Here is a 21,347-nt window from a genome sequence, read left to right on the forward strand (position 1 = left end):
GATTTTTTGACATGATATAGTAGAATGAGCCAGTTGGGTTTTATCAGAAACCCCTCTGAGCCTCAATCTTTTTGAACAACATTGGTTCACAATCTTAGCTGCACATTGAATAACCTAGGAAGCTTTAGCCTGGGCATGGTGAGTTTAAAAGCTTCCCCACCTTAGTTCACTGTCACTTTGGTAGAGAGGGGCTTACACTGCTTATCAGGACCTCTGCTTAACTCCCCACAACTAGGCCCCCTGAACTATCCATGGAGGAGAATTGCTGTGGGTTTAGGTTTGAATTGTGTAAAAATTAAAAAGTAGGAAGTTATTTGTATTAGTCAAAACATATACAGCATAACTTCTTCTTTGTAGACCATCAAGTACGATATAAGAGAAGGGAAGGAGTTAAAAATAGAAAACATAATTCGGGGCCTGAGTCAGAGCCCAGAGGAAAATAATTAGTATTTGAACTGAAGCCATCTGTTAAGGCAGGGGCTGCAGAGTACAGAGAAGGCTCATGGGGAGGCCCCGCAGAGGCATGCAGAGGCTGCCCCTGGCTGGGCCGGCTGGGGTCCACATGAGCAGGGATCCCATTAGAACTCTCTGGATGTTCCCGTGCAGAACTTGCAGAGTCACCCACAGAAGTCCTGATAGGACACACACACACACACACACACACACACACACACACACACACGCAAACCCCGGTGAGTCTGAGCCCTAAAAACAATAGTTCAACCTTCCAGCCATTGCCATAACTCCCAACAGCGTGTTCCCGTGCAGAACTTGCAGAGTCACCCACAGAAGTCCTGATAGGACACACACACACACACACACACACACACACACACACACACACACACACACACACACACACACACACGCAAACCCCGGTGAGTCTGAGCCCTAAAAACAATAGTTCAACCTTCCAGCCATTGCCATAACTCCCAACAGCGTGGGCACACATTGTGAGCAAACTGCCGAAGATGGAGCAGCTCTTTGGACCACTTTGCAAGTCCAAACCCCACGGGGAACACCCCCGTCATCTGCTTACTGCCCCAGAGCAAGACAGCTGGGAATTCTGCCCATTCCCCAGCCCTTTTCCACTTCCCCTCTGCACAGGGCACAAACAGCAGGAGAGAGGAAGGAATAACAAACACCATTTAGAGAAGTCCGGAGCCTCAGCTTTTGTTTCAGGCCCTCCCTTAGTAGCCTTGGAACAAAACTGCCTACAATATGGGAAATTAAAGAATATAAATTATAGTCTATTGGACACTGATGGTTGTTTCTTTGTGTAGGGCCTTGGGGCTCCCTTTCTGATTGTTAGTAACTATTGCACATTGTAGATGAGGTGGCATAGGGTAGAGTTTCAGAAATAAATTTAGGGAAGAAGGTGACCTTTGTCAAACAGGATACTGATAAGGGAAAACAGTCATTGAAAGTTATTATGGGCACACAAGGCATGGGACATTAAACATCAGTGACAAGAAGACTATGTGCTGAAGAAAATTGCCCAAATTGCCACCTTTGGTCTGTTTACTAAAGGGGGCTGACAACTGGTGGAGCTGGCGGAAGAATTTGAACATGCTGTTTCAAGGAATATTTATTGAACCTATAATGTGGGCCAGACCAATGAGAGAGCTCAAGGAGGTTCTAGTTGAGCAGGAGAGAGAAGGCAAGTTATTAAAATGCTCCCAAAATATGTTAGGTCACACACAGGGAGATTGGGAAGGGGGAACAGGGAGGAAGTGGTCCAAGGACAGATACCCGATCATGGTGACAGCAAACGGGGTCCTTCAGTGGCAGGGCAGAGGTTCCAGAAGGCAGCGGATGTTAGAATCATGCTGGGTTGCAACACTTGACCTTATTCTATCTGTCTGATTCCTGCAGTGGAGGTGGCCAGACTGAGCCCCGTTGCCTCTCTCCCGTATTGTCCTGACCAGGCCCGCCTGGAGCAATAGGTCAGCTCTACTCTAGGAAGATGAGGGCGCTCTCAGCTCTCGGGCAACCAAGCTGTCCTTTTCTTGCAGCATCTTTATCTCTACCAAAAAAACTTTGTTATTTGCAAATGACCCAGAGCACGAGACCTTTGTAAGATGGGCAAGTGTCACGGTCATGTTCTCGGTTGACCATGCTCATTAAATCTCTCTTCTGAGCTCCTGGTTTCTTGAAGTGTGGGTACGACCTCAGGACCTCAGCTCCTCTCCTGCTTTCTAATGCTGTTAGGATTTTTTATTTTTGTTTCATTTCATGTTTATATTCCATTTTTGTTTTTATTAAATTTATGATACAAGCTATTTTGCTGTCTGTGTTTAATTATTTAGAGCAAGAAAACTGATTCTGCTTTATATACCAGTTAATAAAAAGCTACTCTTCTTACATTGTTGATATATACTGTGAGCAATATATATTGCTGGCTCTTTGTTTTTGTTTTTTGCTTTTATTTTTACTAAATTATTATTATTATTTTTTTTGTCCTTTCTTGTGACCGTGCTCAGCCAGTGAGCGAACCAGCCATCCCTATATAGGATCCGAACCCGCAGCGGGAGCGCTGCTGCGCTCCCAGCGCCGCACTCTCCCGAGTGAGCCACGGGGTCGGCCCCTATTTTTACTAAATTATTGAAATATACTTCTTTATGTGCTTAATTATCTTCTGTATGTGCTTAATTATCTGCATAAAAAAATTAATCTGGCTTTGCATTCCAGTTAATAAAAGTTTTTTTCTTTATACTTTGCTGCCTCCCCAACCTTGCCTCTCCAATTACGGTTGTTTAAAACAAGGGGAAAGAGCATGGACTTAAATTGGGTTCTGGTGATAGAACAAAATAAAAGGCACCATAAGGGCTGAATGTCCATGATGGCATTTCTGCATTAGCCTGAGTTCCAACCTGATATATTCAAGAGCCAACTCCAATCTGTAACTATTCAAGTCCAGGACCACCAGGCAGGCCATCACCATGTGTTTCTATGGAGGCCTTCAGGTGGTTTCCAGCCAGTCTCTTGCATGATCCTGGCAGAAACAGCATGTAAGCTGCTCTATTTTTTTCACCCACCCTGCTCTTTTTCCTCTTTTGTAAATTAGTTCTCAATACCTATTGCAGTTCCTGGACTTTAGAGTTGATGGTTCTATGCAGTGGATAGAAGGACTATGGCCAGGACCTTAGTGACTGGAGGGATTTGTTACTTTTGGTTCTGTGTCTCTGCGACTAATAAAAAACAAAACAAAAATGGGTTTATATTGCATGATCTCATAGCATAAACCTCTGGAATCTGCTTATAGAGATTCCTCTTGATTTACGACCTATTCAGCAGGACTAATGATTGAAAAGTCAGGATAAATACAGCACTCTAGATTTTCAATTATCCTTAATCCTTTTTGCCGTTAAATTATGGAAGACTCATCATCTGCGTCTTTGTCCACTTGGGCTGCTATGACAAAAATACCGTAAACTAGATGACTTATAAACAATAAATATTAATTTCTCACAGTTCCAGATACTGGGAAGTCCAAGATCCAGATGCCAGCAGATTCAGTGTCTGATGAGGGCAGTTTTCTGGTTCATAGAACGCGGCCACCTCCTCACATGGCAGAAGGAACAAAGCAGCTCTCTGGGGTCTCTTTTATAGACCCTCTTGATCTAATCACCTCCCAAGGGTTCTACCTCTTAATACCATCACCTTGGGGGTTAGCCTTCAATATATGAATTTTGGGGAGACAGAAACATTCAGACCACAGCAATTTGCAAGGAATATGTTCCTGAGATCATAGCAAACCTCAAAATTCAAGAGCATCGTAATATTCTATCATTTCCCCCGGGAACTATAACAAAGTAACTGAAAAATCTGGGAAGTCTTTTAGACACTAACTGAAAGTTGCTGCACCAGTGCCAGGAACAATGAGTCACAAAATCTCCCTCTCACTGAAGTATACCGTCGGTGGTCAGCTGGTGCACTCACTAGTGTCCACATGCCTGCCTCTCAGCACTACTGATTCGAATTCTCACCTCAGCAAAATCATTCCTTACTACACATCAAGAAACTTTGGGATAACTCAAGAATAGGCAAAAGAATGGCATTATGCCACCAAGTTGGTATCATGGTATCAGTGGCATAACAGTATTACAGTAATCTCCTCTTATTCAGTTTTGCTTTCCAAGGTTTCAGTTATCCATGGTCAACCGCAGTCTGAAAATATTAAATGGAAAATTCCAGAAATACACAATTCATAAGTTTTGAATGGCACGCCATTCTGAGTAGCGTGATGAAGTTTTGTGCTGTCTGCTCTGTCCTGCACAGGATGGGAGGCATTCCTTTGTGCTTATGTTCAAGTCTCCCTTATTTTACTTCTTCATGGCCCTAGAGCACAAGAGGAGTGATGCTGGCAATTCAGACAGGCCAAAGAGAAGCTGGAAAGTGCGTTCTGTAAGTGAACCAGGAAGAGTTCTTGACTTAATAAGGAAAGAAGAAAAATAGCATGCTGAGGTTGATAAGATCTGTGGTAAGAATGAATCTCCTATCTGTGAAATTGTGACGAAGGAAAAAGAAATCTGTGCACAGTACACACAGGTACTATCTGAGGTTTCAGGTATCTGCTCGGGGTCTTGGAACATATTCCCCGCAGATAAAGGGTGATTACTGTATTTATGTGTCTGTATACCAGTGGGGTGGGGAAGAGATTAGGAGTAGGGTTATGGAGAAGGACTTGATCATTTCTTGAAGAGTTAGCCCCCAATGAGTTACTGAGGTCGCCTGGCCTTTATATCCACTTTTGTAAAAGTTTGGCTCAGAAAAAAACCTGCCCTCAGATTCTTAAATTTGATACATTAATGTATAAAACCTGGAAAAACTGTTGTTTCAAAGCTGTAATCAATTTCTGATTCTAGAGGTAGGAATGTGAATTCACATTCAAGGCAGACCATTGTTTCATTTTAGGAAAATTTCTTGGATGGATTCTTAACTGTAATATAAAGCAAATACCTATGTTGTTTCTCTCACAATTTAAATAACCTGAACTGAACTGTTCTATTTGGTGACATAAACTTTTAAGTGTATGTTTTAGCCGGGACTGTGTTATAATCTTTGCCAATTGGTGGGGGGAGAAATGTTTCTTTCCCCTGTGAGAAGTTAGGCTGCTGCCCTGTGGCTTGCTCTTATGCTGATGTCATGTTCTTTCCTGAGGCTGAGGGGTGGGGACAGAGGCAACCTCAGGGAAAATGTGCAGCACAATCCTTTCCTCTTAAAGAAGGAGACAAAGGTTTGAAATTGGGATGCTCAAGCACTGGACTACTGATGTTCCAAACATGCAATGACTGAAAAATCCAGAAATACACCGCTTTGGATGTGTTGGGACTCAGAAAGCAATACCCCAAAGTGAAGTCCTCAGAAGCAGCTTCAAAAGCAAAGTTTTCCTCTGAGATTCTCCTGCCTTCCTGTCTCTCAGCCTCCTTTTCCCCTGAAGCAAGCCAGAGAAACTAGAATCTGTCTTCCCCAAAGCAGGTCATAGAAACCAGAACCCCTTGCCCCAAAGCCAGCCTTAAGGATTAAAATTATACTTTAATCTTCCCCCTGCCTTTCTGTCTTGGTGCCAGTCATAAAGACATTCTCTGACCTACCTTACCTGATAGTGGGTCATAAGACCCCCATTCCAGAAAGGGTCCTGCCCCATACCCTGGAGGAAGGAATGCTATGCACACAGAGAGGCTGGGAAGAATCCAAACAGACAGGACTTGCTGGGTTGCCCACTCAGTCTATTATCACTAGATCATACTTTTCTTGTCCGATCACATTTCTACAGGGCCCTTCCTGGCTTCACAGAACCTAAGCATAAAAATGGACAGTTTTCCCTCTATCTTTGGGTCTTCACTCTGAAGGCTCCTGTGTCACGTAAAACTATGTTATGCCCCTTTTTCCTATTAATCTGTGTTTGTGAGTTGATTTTTCAGAGAACCTTCAGGAGCTTGAAGAGGAAGTCTCCCCTTGGCTCCTACAGATGCTAACCTAATACAATTGTCTTCTTGGGACACAATTGAGCAAGGCCACATTGCTCTGGGGCAGAAGGGAGAGTTTCCTCCAGAGGAAGTGCATATGCTCCCTGCAAATCATCCTGAGAAGGAGCACATCCTATAACAGGCAGACAGTAGACTGCCAGAAGGATGGAAAACCCCTTGCTTGGTGGAGAACCTGTGGCAGTTGGGCCTGGACTCTGAGATGCACATGTGTTCAGGGCACTTCAGGAGCTTGGGAGGATCGAGAGCCGAGTCCCGCCACAAGGAGGCAGGCTGTAGTAGGAAGGCTGACTGCGAGAGACCCTTAACACTGGGCTCAGCCTGCAGGCTCTGACACAGCCACTTTTAGTAGCCACTTCAAGTTACCCACTTCACTGTGTTTCCCTGTTCTTGTCCCAGAACTGAAAATGAAAGCTCTTTCAAAGTTGCTGTTTGGTTTCTGCTGTGACATGGGACAGCAACAGAAGGGCCTGTCCCATGCTTGGGAGGGCAGCAGCAGCCTGAGGAAGTGTGTTGGGCAGGAGGTGATTAGGAGCCCAGCAAGGAAAGGCCCCGGGCAGAGGGGCATCAGTGAGCTGGCTGCTCTTGCAAACAATCCAGATCAGTGGAATACAGGAGCATTGACCTCGGGTCTGCAGAAATAGTTGGGGAGGTGAACTTGGAAGACTTCCTGTCTTCAAGGAGGAATGGGGGCTCAGAGCTGTTGTAATATGGGCCTTAAGTAAGCACGCCCTCACATGCTGGGAAGCCTGAGATATACCACCTACTTCTGAAAATGGACATGACCGTGACAAGTGGTGACACCTATAACATTGAATGGTAGCTCTTGTGGCCACCTCCTCATGACCCCCCAACCCCAGTTGGCAAACAGGCCATTTAGTTTGGGGTATCACCACTCTTGCCAGTTTTCAACAGGGCATTCACATTGAGTCTCATCACCCTCATATGGCGGGCTGTTGTAGGTATTTCAAGAGGCAAAGGGCATGTGCTATGAGCCAAGTCTCTCCAACTCTACCACAGCTGGGCCTTCTGTCCCTGGTTGTCCCCTCAGACCCCCTTGCTCAGGCGAGTCAGTACCAGCCATCCTGCCTCCAATCCTCCAAAACATTCTTTCCATACCATGCATTATTCACACTCCAACATTTACCTCAACAACCAGTAGGTCATCATTTGAAATGGGCTCAAGCTTTTTATCTGGTGGTGTCTTTTCAAGAAAAGTGCTTAATTCAACCAAGATCCTGCCTCTGTAGGCAACTCCTTCCCCCTGAAAGGCAATAACAGGATTATTCCTCGAGGCATGAACAACAGCAAAAAGAACTCTGTCTGTCTAGTCAGGCTAATAACAGAGCTACAAAACTTTCTCCTACTGATGTCCCTAACCTCCAAAATAAATCAGTCAGCAACTCCCTCAGCTGTATTCAGGTCTTTTGTATCTAAAAGAACAGCCATTGACTTTAGGAAGGATCTCAGAGAGCTGCATGTGATGCCAGGGCTGAAAGGAATCTTAGCCTGACCAAGGTCAGAGGCTTTCAAACCATGCTCTGGATCCAGAAGGGTTCTCAGAGGCTGGGAGATGAGGGTGGATAGGACTCTGAGTCTCCCTCACCTGACTTCAGCAAAGCAGCTCCCCATTTATCTGTGTGAACTTGGCTCCTTTTCTCCCCTTCTCAGAATAAGGAGGCTACCATGCTGGTCACCAGGGCAAGTCCCAGAGTAGCCAGGAAGTAAAGGAGGAAGATGTTCTGGGTGCAGCTAAGCATGAGAATAAATAGTGGATACTCCTCCCACCATACCCAGCAGTGTTAGCAATAGACCCTCTGCAGAGCAAGGGAGGGCCCCACCTCCACAGCTGCTCTTCCACCTTTCCCCTCCCAGGGCTTTTTCTTCTGGCTCAGTCCCTTTCATGAGCCTTGGGGGATAACTAAAAAGCATTTGGCTTCTACTGTAGTGGAAAGAGCACTTCCCACTTCTGGGTTTCCATGTTCTCATTTATGAAATAAAGGGGTTGGATCAGATCAGAGATAGCAAAGGTTTCAACAGGCATGTCACCACCAATTGTTTGGTAAATTCCTGGAACATGGCATTGAAAGAAATTCCAAAGCAGTCTAGTGGCTTATTAGGAGAGCAAGACAACATTGGTTACTGATGTCCGCCATAAGCATAGAAGTTGAGGGAATGGCCATTTACCATCACCAAATTCAATGATCTCTAGGATCCTTTCCTATTCTTTCATTCTAAGACTTGAGGAGTGTGAAACAACACTTGATCAGTCGTATGGTGAGGTCCATGGGGCAGGGTGGGGATGCCTCCTAAATATGATGCTTAATTATAATGATTACAAGAAGGAATCACATTGCCCAGTACTCATTAATAATAACCTTAATGGAGAAACTAACCTTTCCAGTATTCAACTCATCATAGGGGTCTGGGAATCCTGTATACTCTCTGGGACTTCCGTAAAGATTCAAATAACAAGGTCCAAATGTTGGAAGAAAGCCCACCTCTGTTTCTCCTGTATTTGCTGAGAGATAAATATCATCATTAGATTTTAGGCCTTTAACATTCAATCTATTTAAATAAATATTAGTTGTTAGTTAGCTAGATGAGACTCTTTTCTTCCATTTTGTGAGTTAGTTATATTAGTGCAAATTATAAGCACTTGTGAGACTTGTCATATTTACCTTTTCTTACTGCAATAAGATACTAAATAAAAACATTTTGGGGAGTTCTGGTAAACTTATGTTACTCTTATAAAAAAGATAATGCTATTCAAATGAAAGGACAATAAGACTTTCAAGTTGATCTTCACAGTTTTTGCAAGTTTATAATTAGAAGTGTGTTAAAAATGCCTTTGGCAGGGCCGAGCCCGTGGCGCACTTGGTAGAGTGCTGCACTGGGAGTGCGGCGACGCTCCCGCCGCGGGTTCGGATCCTATATAGGACTGACCGGTGCACTCACTGGCTGAGTGCCGGTCACGAAAAAACGACAAAAAAAAAAAAAAAAAAGCCTTTGGCAAATGGGGCAAGAGAGTATACTGTATTGTTTTGGGAAGTAATTTAGATGATGTATCAGGTTAACATTATTTGTTTCAAAAAATGTCATTTAATCTCAAGCAGTTAGTATAAATCTGGCAGATGCATTTAAAAATATAAGACATTTAAAAATGTTATATGAGGCCGAGCCCGTGGCGCACTTGGTAGAGTGCTGCGCTGGCAGCGCGGCGACGCTCCCGCCGCGGGTTCGGATCCTATATAGGACTGACCGGTGCACTCACTGGCTGAGTGCCGGATCCTATATAGGACTGACCGGTGCACTCACTGGCTGAGTGCCGGTCACGAAAAAACGACAAAAAAATAAAAAAAATAAAAAATAAAAATAAAAAAATAAAAATGTTATATGTAACAATGAACTGGCTGCCTGTGGTTGTAAGACCATATGATAATAAGTGACATGAAGATCCCCGTTCACTCCTTTCTACCTCTGGTGAACATCTGATAAACTCTTTCTTTCTGCTACCTGGTCTTTGCAAAACTACTCCCCAATGAAGGACACTGAGGGTAATGTAAGGAAAAGCTGAAACAAGGGGAGACTGTGGGTGAGGGTGGGAAATGCAAATGATACTTTCAGTAGTCTAAATGGCCTCCATATGGAAGAGGAATGAACTTATCTCCAAAAGCAGAGTTATGACCATTGCTGGGAGCTACAAGGAGTCTACTTTTGATTCACTCTGTAAGGAAGAACTTTCTGTGAATTAGAAACGACAAACAATGGGACAATCAGAAGAAATGTTGAGGCAAAGTCTTCAACCTGTCTTTCAGGTTGTTGTCAAGATAATGCCTGCTATGGATGTGAGGTTGACCAGGTCACTTCTATGTTCCTTTGCAACCCTACACTTGGAAGTAAGGGAGAAAGATAAAGGTGGAGTAGGTGGTAGGCAAAGTGTCCACAAATAAACAATTGACCTAACTGTATAGACATGTCCTTCACAATCATTTTCATTATGTGAGGCTCTCTGTATCTTTAAATGTGTATGCACACTTTGGGGGGAGGCAGAAATCACGCACACAGAAATTATCTGACCAGCAATCTCAACGAAGAGAGCAAGAGAGAAGAAACATTTAAATTAAGATTTAGAAAATTAAGATGTAGAAAAGTAATACGCGACAGCCTGAAGGTGAAACAGGGCAACATCCTGGGGTGTCACATTTCACACCTGTTGGGAAATCTCTTGTGAAACCCAAATAGAGACCAATAGCTTTTCCAACAGAGATTTCTCTGAGTCATCTTATCATCTCCAAGACAAACGAGCATGATTAAATGAATGACGATCATATCTGAACATATCAACTGGTTTGGCTTCATCTACTCTGCCATAGGGAGCACTGCAAAGTTGACTAATTGATCATTAATAAGCAGGGTTTAGATTTCCTTCCTTGTGCTAGAATATTCTGGTGTGGGGGGAATGTTAGGTGGGAACAGAAGATTAAAGCAGAGATTCATGGAGAGGGAAGGAAATCAATTCTAGAAGTTGAATCACAGAATGTTCAAGTAAGAACAGATATTAAAGTGATTGCATCCTGGTTGTGTCACATTACAGATTCACAGAGAGGGAAGGAAGTCACTTCTAGAAGTTGAATCACAGAATGTTCAAGTAAGAACAGATATTAAAGTGATTGCATCCTAGTTGTGTCAGATTACAGATGGGCAAACTGAAGCCCACAGAAGTGATGTGATTTGTCAAAGGTCCCACAAGTTGGCAAATTTAGGCCCACATCTTGAGTTTCAAAGTGTAGGCAAGGGCACCATCTATTACACCGTCCACTCCTCTGGTCTAGCCCCAGCTCACACCCACCTGGCTTCCATGGGTGATTATTGGTGTTGTCTGTCACGAGTATATGCCTTTTGTTCAAAATTTCCAGGGATGGAGACTCAAATGGTCAATAATGACCCCCACACGTCACCCTGATAGCAAAGACTTAATTTTTTTGTCCAACCAAATCTCTTTTCCGGTATTTTAAGCTCTTTGGCTTGTTTGGTTGTGCGTTAACATGAAGAACATTCCTTCTTCTATGTGCTCATGTCTCAGCACAGTCTCCTGGGAAACCTATTCTCTCACAAGCTAAGTCTCTTCCTGACTCCGAACTTTCCTAACTCATTTTATGCACAGCTGTCACATCAAACTTCCCAATGTCCTTCCTGAAGAGCCTATACAAAATAAAATAAAAATTCTTTAGCCTGGCCATCAAGGATTTCCTCTGCCCTAGCTACAACTCACTTTCCAAACAATATTTTCTGTGCCTCCATCACCTCTCTGAATCCTCTTGGCACTTTGGATTTCTATATATTATTACTTTATATTTTAGCTTTCAGAACCTTAAATAGCTGCTTATCTCTGTGATTAGAGTATAAGCTCCTTTTGGGAAGGTGGAGGTGGCAGGATTTAAACATGTTTTATTTTGATTCCCTAAACACCTACTATCGGTTCTATCATGGAATACTACTACATAAATATTCATTGATTGGTTGAACAAATGAATGAAGGAATAAAGTGTTTCCAAATCTGCAAAGTCCACTGCAAACCTAAGGACTGCTTAATATTCATAAAAAGCCTGATTATAAGGTAATGAGATTATTTTTTTAAACAAATAAGAATTGGGCATTGTGTCAATTACATAAATGCAGATGATATAATCTTATACTTGTAAAGAAATTCAGAGTCTGCAAAAATTTCCCATGTGCAATATCTCTCCTCCCTTTCACCCCAACCCTGGGAGATTAGCATGGCAGGGATAATCGTGCTTATTTGAGAGATAACAAACAGCTCTTAGAGTCCTTATCTGTTAGGGGAACTATAACATCTGCCCTAGGAAAGTTGTGACGATCAAGCATATGAAAGTATTGAGAAAATGGCAAGTGCTGTGCAAACCAAAGGACAGGTTATGATCCCTCATATTTGGGAGGTGAAGACCTTCAGGGTGCAAAGCAGAAAACGCTCAGTATCTTTCAACCTAGAGATCCACATTGAAAGTGGGGAAAAGTTACTTCATACATTTCAGAACAGTTAATTTAGTGCCCCATATTTCCATCTACTGAATATAAACAACAATAACAAGAAAATTATGTCTCACAAACAGTTATTTGCAATGAAGCCGAATAGGATGGTGTGCACCGAGGTGAAAACACGAGACCTGTAGTAAAGCTTGGTTAGCATATTTGTTTTAAGCTTAGCCGTGCAGGACAACCATATAACACTCAACACAAAAATTACGATTCTAGCAAAACTATTTTTGTGACAGCAAAATATCAAAAAAGAAGGTTCTAAAAGCAATCAATTAATATATTCTTAGTAAGATAATAGTTGGTAGCAAGATCTAATAGAAAGCAAAATTACAAAGCATAAACCTGTATATGATGCAGCCCCAGTTCCCGAAGATGAAAAATCTACATAGTAAAAAACATGATTGGTTAAACAACAAGAGAAACACGACATTACAAAATAGACACTGAAAAAGTTAATCAAACCCAGTGCTTGGTAAGTACTTTAGCAACACCAGAAAAATCCCAAATTCAGACCCAAATCACATGATTCTTGCATAATTTACACGTTAAATTCACCAGTTAAATGCAAAATGGCTCAAAACTTTGTGACAACTGGCAGAACTGCCCACACATGAATAACCAAATCTTGCCAGCTCCGAGGCAGTCAGGCATCTGACAAGAGCTAGCTTCCCATGGCCAAAGGAGGCCTGGTGGAGTTATCAACACTTCATGTTTTTAATATAAAACATCTACTTGTCTTATGGCTCACTTAGCTGGGACCAAGGCCAGAAAATCCAAGTTAATTGAGTCTGAGGCTGTGTAAGCAAAGGCCTGTAGTTTGTACATGTACATTATTTGATTCAAAGCATGGCTGTGGGATGACAGTTCATTGTTATTTTAAGACCCTGTAACAGACTGCCTGCAGGGCCTGCAATGAGAGAAGGTCTCAGAGACATGGGCTGAAACTGCTTGTAATAATCTCTGGTTTTAGTCCTTCTGGATGTAACCCCCTGACCACTAAGTAAAATGCTTATATTAATATTTCTTGAATAATATTTTTAGATATTACTTAATGACCTCCTACTAATAATAAATGGATTTAAGTAGTTTTTGCCCTTCCCACATACAGTTACAGCATGATTTTAAGTTCCTCTATTGGTTACCTTAATCTATAGTCACTGTATCTGAACTGCTCACTCCCCTTCCTCCTTCTACTTCTAATCTCTATCTTATTGTAGGGAGTGGAGATTACATGGTTTGTTGGCATCTGACCTCCTTGGTCCTGCCAAGGGAATCAGTTGAGAAGGGAATATTATTTTATACTTGGGTGGGCTTGTGTCAATGCCACTCTAAAAAATAAGGTGCTGGCGCTCTGTTAAAATTTATAAAACAGCTACTGGGAAAAAGGTTTCGAACAAGAGCAAGAAAGCTAAAATCTTCAAACTATTAGTTGCTTCAATTATTAGTTGTTTTGCTGGCCATCACCAAAACATCACTGAAATCGCTCACTAGGCTTACCACATTTGGTTTTTCAGAAACCAAGTCTTTTTCCCGGCAGCTACCCCAACTCATTCTTTCTCCAGAAGTTCTGAATCCAGATCTGCTGAGTGACTTACCTTCCACTTCCCCACCAGAGGCAGCAATCTTAGAGAGGTGTAGATACGTTGTCCCAACTACGTCATTTTTGGTAAGCCGGTCCCTGGGCAAAAGAACAGGTTAAGGTCTCCACCTATGAAGATATGTCTTCATTTCAACAATAAAAAGATAGAGCTGGAAAATACTCTAGACCTCGGAAATCATTTTGTCCATTGAGCCTCACACTTTATTGTACTTAGGAATCTCCTGGAAACTCCCAACCCTCATCTTCTGACCATGCTTTTGATTCAATAAGCCTAGGGTGGGGACCAAGAATCTGCATTTATGACAAATATATCTCAATTGAGTCTCATGCGGATGGTCCTCCAACTGCCCTTTATAAACACTAATCTAATCTGGCAACTCATTCTGCAGTTATAAAATTGAGATTTTATAGAGAAGTCAAGGGATTTTCTATGACCATACTCAATACCATTGTCATGAAATGAATGAACCAATCATAGGCATATTACATGATGATTATGATGTAATCTCACTACATAAAGTAGGTGTATATAACTTATTAGACCATGTTCATACTAGTTATTATGATGGCTTAACAATTATACTGGGCTGTATCTAAGAATCCATCATAGAGAGAAAAATCCCCTCTAATTCAATTCAAACATTTATTGAGCACCTACTGTATGATAGATGCTATTTCTCTGAGTGTAGATGCTTGCTTAGAACCTAAATCTTACCTGTGATGTGAGGATGAATTTGCCCACAACCCCTACAAGTGTATACAGCTTTGTGTAGCCTTCTGTGGTTATCTTGAGAGACTGTGAGCCTAACTCATGAAATGATCTAAGGCTGGATACAGATTATTAACATTCTTTCTGCTTCATTTCTCTTCTTTATTCCATCTAGCTACATGTTCACTCTGAAGTTCATGGCCTCATGGCGAGGAGCAAAGCTCCCTTATTTGGTGGAAGAATTATAGCATGGTATATTAGGTTACAGAAAGTGACTAATTAAACACAATTTGCATGATAAAAAGTTATTATTTTGGGGTATTAAATCACAAGCATGGGGCTTGAATCTTTTTTTGTCCATCCAAGTTGGTCTTGGCTACATTTAAAGAATCCTTAGCTTCCCTCAGTAGTGCAGATACCCTACAGGGTATGTAACCTAAAATGGGGCTCCAAAGATTCCCCAGTAAATTAGGGTCTCTCTGTGCATCTTAATCTGTACTATTGCCTTGGAAAGGGTAGACTAGCTTAGAAAAAAAACAACACATTTATAGTGATCACAAGTAACTCTGGGATGGCTCAATCAGTGATCAGCCCACTCCAAAGCCCACAGGTCACCTGAGCTATGTAGGGTCCAAACCCACACTCCTAAGGGTTTCTGAGGCTCCTTTCATATGTGGCCTGAGGGTCCCAAGTGCCTTAAAGCTATCTTACACTCATTGGAAGGTGGCATTTTGTCCTCAGGGCCCAACCATGGCCCTCAACGAATTGTGATGTGGTCACTGAACAAAATGAGACCCACTCCCCTCTTCCCAATATGACTTGTTGCCATGGTACCAAAGGGTGCTAATGTGAAAGTCAAATACATTTGGCCAAGGGAGAAACTATGGAAACAGCCAGAGAGGGTGGGAGCCCAACTGGGTTTCTAACTGTTCAAGTGACTATAGGCAAGTTACCCGACCTCTCTGACCCTCAGTGTCTTCATCTATAAAATGAAACTAATAGTAGTCTCTATCCCATAGGGTAATTCTACATACGAAATGGATAATGTAGGTAAGGTACTTGGTACAGTGCCAGGCACTTGGTAATGCTTAAAAAATGATAGTTAATATAATAAACACTGATGATAATGATAATGACACTGAAGATGATGATGGTATTTGCCACGTTTGCACTCTCAGAAAGCTAAGAGCTGCCAGCTGAATGCTCCATCCATCCAGAACATTCTGAGAATGGTCTCATTATGGCCAATTAGTGCTAGGAGGCTGGTCTAATAAAAATTCTATCTGAACATTTCGACAGATTTTCTTTGCCTTCAGTTAGGTTGCTTTATCCATTTTCCTTTCTAACAGTAAAAAAGAATTGCTCTCATAATTTTTGGTGACTCTTCCCAAGAAATGGTTTATTCCATTTTGGGAAGTCTATTTTGGACAGTCTAAATCCTTGATTTATCTCAAGGCATTTTCAGGTCATTTTTCCCTTCTTTTATTTATAAGCAGTTGAACCAAGATACCCAAAGCTTTTCTGAAACAATACTACCGTTAAATTTTTTTTTTTTTTTTTTTTTTTAAGAGAATACCCAGTTCCAGGAGCAATTTATCCTTTCCCTCTGGAAGAAAATCAAACATACCAAAAAGTAAGAGTTAGACCTTCTAGAATAATGTTCGTCAATATCCAAATGTTTAATTCTTTAACGTTGAATGAGACACGTTTATTTTCAACTCACCAGTCATATATTGTTAGTTTTATTTTTTCACATACTGAAGGAAACTGTTAAAACAGAAAAAAAGTAATTATTTCTCTACTTATTCAGTAACGACTAAAGTAAGTATTTTTAACCTTTCTGAAAGAACAGAAAGTCAAACCTTGATCTGAAGATTGATGATTTGATTCCACTCAGGGTTTGCATTTTTCTCAATTATATTTGTGCAAACCTGCAAAATCACCAAAGCAGAAGTATAGCTATTCACATTTCTGATTTCTAAAAATTTATAATATATGCATACCGGATTAGACTCTAGCAGTTTACTTATTAATTATATACTTAGTAATCTACGTAAGTCTTATTTTTCCTGATAATAATTTGGTAAAATATGACATGGCTTTAATATTGATCTTTGCTTAAACTTCTATGCACTAGAAGCTGGTTTTTATCCATTTGTTCATTAGTTTTCAATTTCTAGGTTTCTAACATTAGATGAATGTAATAACACGAGTTAATGTTTATTAAGAATTTATTATACAGTGTTTGATAAGCATCGCATCATTTATATGTCCAAACAGATCTTTTGATCCTGCCCACCAGCCTCCCCACCCCTACCCCACTGGTTTCTGTTCCACTCTTTCATCGCTGTTCCCTTGGTTGCTGAGGCTGAGAACCAGAGTCAACGCTAACACCTCCCCCCGCTCACATGCCTCATCCAGTCCATTAGTAAATCCTGACACTTCTGTCTTCAAGCAGAGCCTGAAACGTTTCTCCCCTGGATGCCTGCAGTTGGTTCCCATCTGGAGCCCTACTCCCTCTCTTGCCTCCCAACGTTCATGTCACTCCTCCGTGTAACAACTTCAGTGAGCCTTCAAAGTATACTTAGAACAAAATCCAGATCCCTCCTCTGGGTGATAAAGCCCTACGTGTCCCAATCCCATATCTTGCTGATCTCATTTGTCAGTTTCCCTCCTTGCGCACTCTGCTCCAGCCACATGGGCATTCATGCCTTCAATGTAAACATGTTTTCTCCTTGGGATCTTTCCATTGCTCTTCTCTCTGCTTGAAAGCCCCTGCTCCCCAGATCCCCAGATATCCAGGCCTCTGCTCAAATGCCACTTCCTCAAAGGTGTCCCACCTGATAAACTCTATAAACACCCCTCCCCTGCATAATCATTTCTTATCCCTGCTTTATTTTCTGTGTAGTGTTTAGCACTATCTGAAACTATTCAATTACTTGTTTGCTTATACACTGTCTGTCTCTTCTATTCCAAAGTCAGCTCCCTTGAGAGCAATGGCTGTCCCATGTGCTCATTCCCATGTCCCAGCACATGGGACAGTATCTGATACTTCATATGCTCACAGTAGATACTTCTCGAATTAATCATCCCCTCAACAATCCTATGAGATTATTATTATCCCTATTTATAGTTCAAGAAATTGAAACTCAGAAATTAAGGAATTTGCCTGCCTGTGGAGTGGGGTGAAGCCTGAGATTCAATCAGACCTTATCTCACCCCTGAGCTGAGGGCTCTTCCAGCCCACCCCACTGACTCGCCTGGGGAATAATTCCCAGTCATGTGTGTGTGGTTTGCTAAATCTTGCTTTCATAAAACAAATGGCTCAAACACATAAAAGATGCTAGTTCTTCATGCCCATAACTGCCTGTGGAATGTTGTATTCTACTACAGAATCTCCTTCCCCAATCTCTGACCATCTCCATAGGCAAAAATGGTGGATAAAAGTGTCCCTGTAACCTCTTAGCTTTTTCCAAAGGGCTGGGATGGTGCTTCCCTACCCGACTCTCCAGTTTCAACAGCTCTTTGGGGTATGGAAGGTGGGAAACATGACAGGAGGGGGCGGCTGGGCGTTACAGGGGCTCTACTCTACCACGTTTACCAGGGAGGATTGTGGCTGGCTAGGGAGTTTGCCTAAGATTAAGATAAAGCTTGGACCAGGGAAATAATTCCAATAATTCAGTGGTAGCTTTTGCTATTCTAATCTTTCAAAAGATTGAATTTTCTAACTTGAGCCTGCATACTTTCCACTCTAAAATAAACTGGTGGAGAAATCTGGCATGTTCAGACTCAGATAATCTGTTCCCTGCAGAGTGCCCAGCTCATTAGGGGGGCTATTTTAACAAAGAATAAGCAGGAATTCACTCCAAGGAAAGCATATTGTTTTAAATATTTAATCCTAGAGGCATCTGCATGTAGATCACATACAAACCTTTTTTCCAGCAAAGGAAACTTCTACAAAAGGATCCACAAGGTTTTTCTTATCTGCATTGCCTCCAAATATCTCCTTCACCGTCTGTGAGAAGGCATCGTCCACTGCAAAGTAATATATTGCACAGCAAAAAATGAAATTTGATTCTCCTAAAAGAACAGAAATTATTCTGCAAAATTAAAAAAATTTCTCCTATACATGAAAATAGTCACAACAAGAATCATTCTCTGGGGTGGCGGCACTAGTAGCAGAAATCCTTTTTGTCTTAGGGGAGAGAGAAAGAAAATGTTTTCTCCCTGCAAAGTTTTAAAATCAACAGGAGCACCTTGAAAACTAAATTGATAAATTATTATACAGGAATTGATCATTAATGGAGGATAAAAGTAGAATAAAGAAAGTCCATTCAGTCAGGGAAGGAGGCAATTCTCAAACTCAGGCCTGGTTTCAATTTGGAAAAGGCACTTTAGGTCAAAATGATAGAAACTCGGTCTGACTTTTTCAGAGAAATTCAAGAAAATGTGGCATAATCATAAACAACAAAATCATAAATAAGACATTTAACCAAGTACAATCTGTGTTAACATACTCAAAAGTGAGTAAAGATCAATTAAACAGGTGCGTGTAAGAAGTAATATGAGGTTTATAATTTACTTCATTTAGATATTTTTGAGGGAAAGATGGTATGGGGGGGTGTTATAGGGTCTTAGAAAAGGGAGAAGTGTCCCTAGGAAAAGCAGCAAATGCTGAAGTGATCCATGGTCTGTACACTGGGTGCTGCCTCCTGGGGACCTGGAGGAGGGTCCAATGCCCCAGAGCCCAGCAGGAAGCAGACAGGCCTGGCAAGGCAGATAGGATGCCAGGCCTTCAGCAATGCCAGAGGAGTAGCTGAACTAGTCCCTATAAATGGAATGACTGTAAGCGAGTCTCTTAAATGTATCCACTCTCTTGCAAAACATATCTCATAATACAATAGCAACAAACTTCCAGTCATTGGGGTTTTACCACCCTTTGCTCAGCTATTTTTAATAGTGCAATAGCAAACACATCTATTTGATTATAAAATTTCACATTTTCATTTGAGATAAAAAGGGTTGGAAGTTCTGACTGCTCACCTCGCTTTAGCCTTCTCTAGAATAAGGAGATGATCTAGAACATTGACAGAAGAAGAGAGAGAGCAGAATGGGCGGAAGGTAGGTCAACAAGGTGCATGGATCAGCAACCAACCAGCTGTCCTGGGAGCAGGTTCAGGAAGATTTCAGTGGGACCAGGATGAATGAAAATAAGTCCGTGAAGTCTTTTTAGAAGAAAAAACTTAGGCCAGGAAGCGCCAATAACTATTTAGAATATGATTTTAATACATTGCATCATGCAGATTACTGATCATCCCAGGGCAAGATTAAATCAATACATACTCTGGGGGATATCCTCGGCCCGGTAGATTTTCAGCAGGAAGGTCACCCACCGGAGAGCAATGCCAGCAGGGAGTAACAAATTACTCTCCACATCATCACTGTCATTATCACGGTCTTGTTTCTCAGGCTGTTGGGGACACGTGAATAAAATTATACAGATAGAAAAGCAGCACTTGTAAAAATTCAAATTAATGCTTCTAAAATAAAATCAACCAGAACTGTTTCCGTTAGGATTTCCTATGTTTAAGAGTTCAGTGTGCGTGTGTGTGTGTGTGTGTGTGCGTGCGTGCGTGCGTGTGTGTGTGTGTGTGTGTGTGTTCCTGATGTTCTTCCAATTTCTCTCTGGCCACTTCCACAGTTTGCTGTCCAGTTTCCCAGATTAACCACTAACCCTTTAGGTTGCAATGCCTGATTCTGCAGGTAAGCTGTGCTCTCTAGATAAAAGCAGTCTTTCTAATGATGCAAGGATGTTGTAAAAACACACATATCTGTTCTGAACTAAACACTTGTTCATGGGCACCAGGAAGGAATCTAAGTGAGCTAGAAGGATAATTCTATGATGAAGAAAAGAACAGTTTCTGAAGAAGAGAAGGAATCAGTTGGGGGTTACTGATTGGAAGCTGTGCTCCATTTCACAACTACTGGTACCCACATGCTTAATTCTTGGTACTCCTGGTTAGTGAGAAGTGCAATATGTAGAGAATTTAGGGACTCACCGGAGGCTCATCTCCGGTTCCCAACACAACCATGCTGACTTTCATGTAACCCTTAGCACCAGAGTTGGCATCTTCGGGGTCATTGAGAAGAAGCCATTTTCTCATGACAGCATGACCTAAAATAAAGGAGTAAAATGACAGGGACACTCTGAACAGATGCTAACGATCCATGATTTCATCTGCTATAAGATAAACAAGCATTTCCTGGGAAACCTCATCATGATACACCACATTCCCCAAATGAGTCACTGTCATTATCATGTCCTCTGTTTTGCCCTCTCCCTTTACCCCCGCCCCAGCATCCTTTCCTGCTGTGACTCAAACAAGACTCTCTCAGTTCTATAAACTGGTTTTATAATTTGATCTTGATAAGGTCAAAATATCCTCCAAAGACACAGAAATTACCTACTTGTGAAAGGTAAGATAAAAAAATTAGAAATCCATACTAAGCTACTGTTGTTATTCTTGTTAAGCATCTTCCCCTCTCCCCCATCAAGAAAACAAAACTTTTTTATTTCTTTGACGTTGATTCCTTGATGTCCAAAATTTTCTTGATTCCTGAATTTTCTTCAGAGTGAGAAGGAATGAACTTAAGACTTCAAATTGATGGGGAAAACATCACTTACCAGGTTCATCATAAACGAATCCAACATCAATCTGAGAAAAAATAATTTTAAATAGTTTAAGTAGATTTTAAAATCAGTCTAGTCAATTTAAGGAAACCATCATTATTAAATTTAAATATGATACTCCTGATTATACTTAAATTTCCTCGAGACCCAACATTTCCATCTTCCCTCTCCAATCCCACTCAGTGCCTTGATGTGCGGCACATAGAAGACTCTCAATCAATCACTGTGGAATGAATGAGCTAATCTTAGAGCTGGAAGGGACTGTGGAAGTAGTAGGGTGACCATCATGCCCCAGTT

At 41.6% G+C, this 21,347-nt stretch overlaps 1 protein-coding gene across 1 annotated transcript in view; it reads right to left on the minus strand.

Annotated features, from left to right (window-relative positions):
* The window catches only part of MYOF (myoferlin), a 145,566-nt gene that overhangs the window by 67,639 nt on the left and 56,580 nt on the right, over nucleotides 1-21,347 (minus strand). The window contains exons 10-19 of the mRNA XM_063103471.1: nucleotides 21,045-21,075; nucleotides 20,419-20,534; nucleotides 19,703-19,829; nucleotides 18,291-18,394; nucleotides 16,222-16,290; nucleotides 16,083-16,126; nucleotides 13,646-13,728; nucleotides 12,393-12,431; nucleotides 8,387-8,511; nucleotides 7,138-7,254 (exon numbers count right to left, since the gene is read on the minus strand). Of these exons, the coding sequence (XP_062959541.1) occupies nucleotides 7,138-7,254; nucleotides 8,387-8,511; nucleotides 12,393-12,431; nucleotides 13,646-13,728; nucleotides 16,083-16,126; nucleotides 16,222-16,290; nucleotides 18,291-18,394; nucleotides 19,703-19,829; nucleotides 20,419-20,534; nucleotides 21,045-21,075 (855 nt within the window). The remainder of the gene's footprint in view (nucleotides 1-7,137; nucleotides 7,255-8,386; nucleotides 8,512-12,392; nucleotides 12,432-13,645; nucleotides 13,729-16,082; nucleotides 16,127-16,221; nucleotides 16,291-18,290; nucleotides 18,395-19,702; nucleotides 19,830-20,418; nucleotides 20,535-21,044; nucleotides 21,076-21,347) is intronic.

The sequence above is a fragment of the Cynocephalus volans genome, chromosome 7, assembly GCF_027409185.1.
Source record: "Cynocephalus volans isolate mCynVol1 chromosome 7, mCynVol1.pri, whole genome shotgun sequence".
Taxonomy (NCBI): Eukaryota; Metazoa; Chordata; class Mammalia; order Dermoptera; family Cynocephalidae; genus Cynocephalus; species Cynocephalus volans.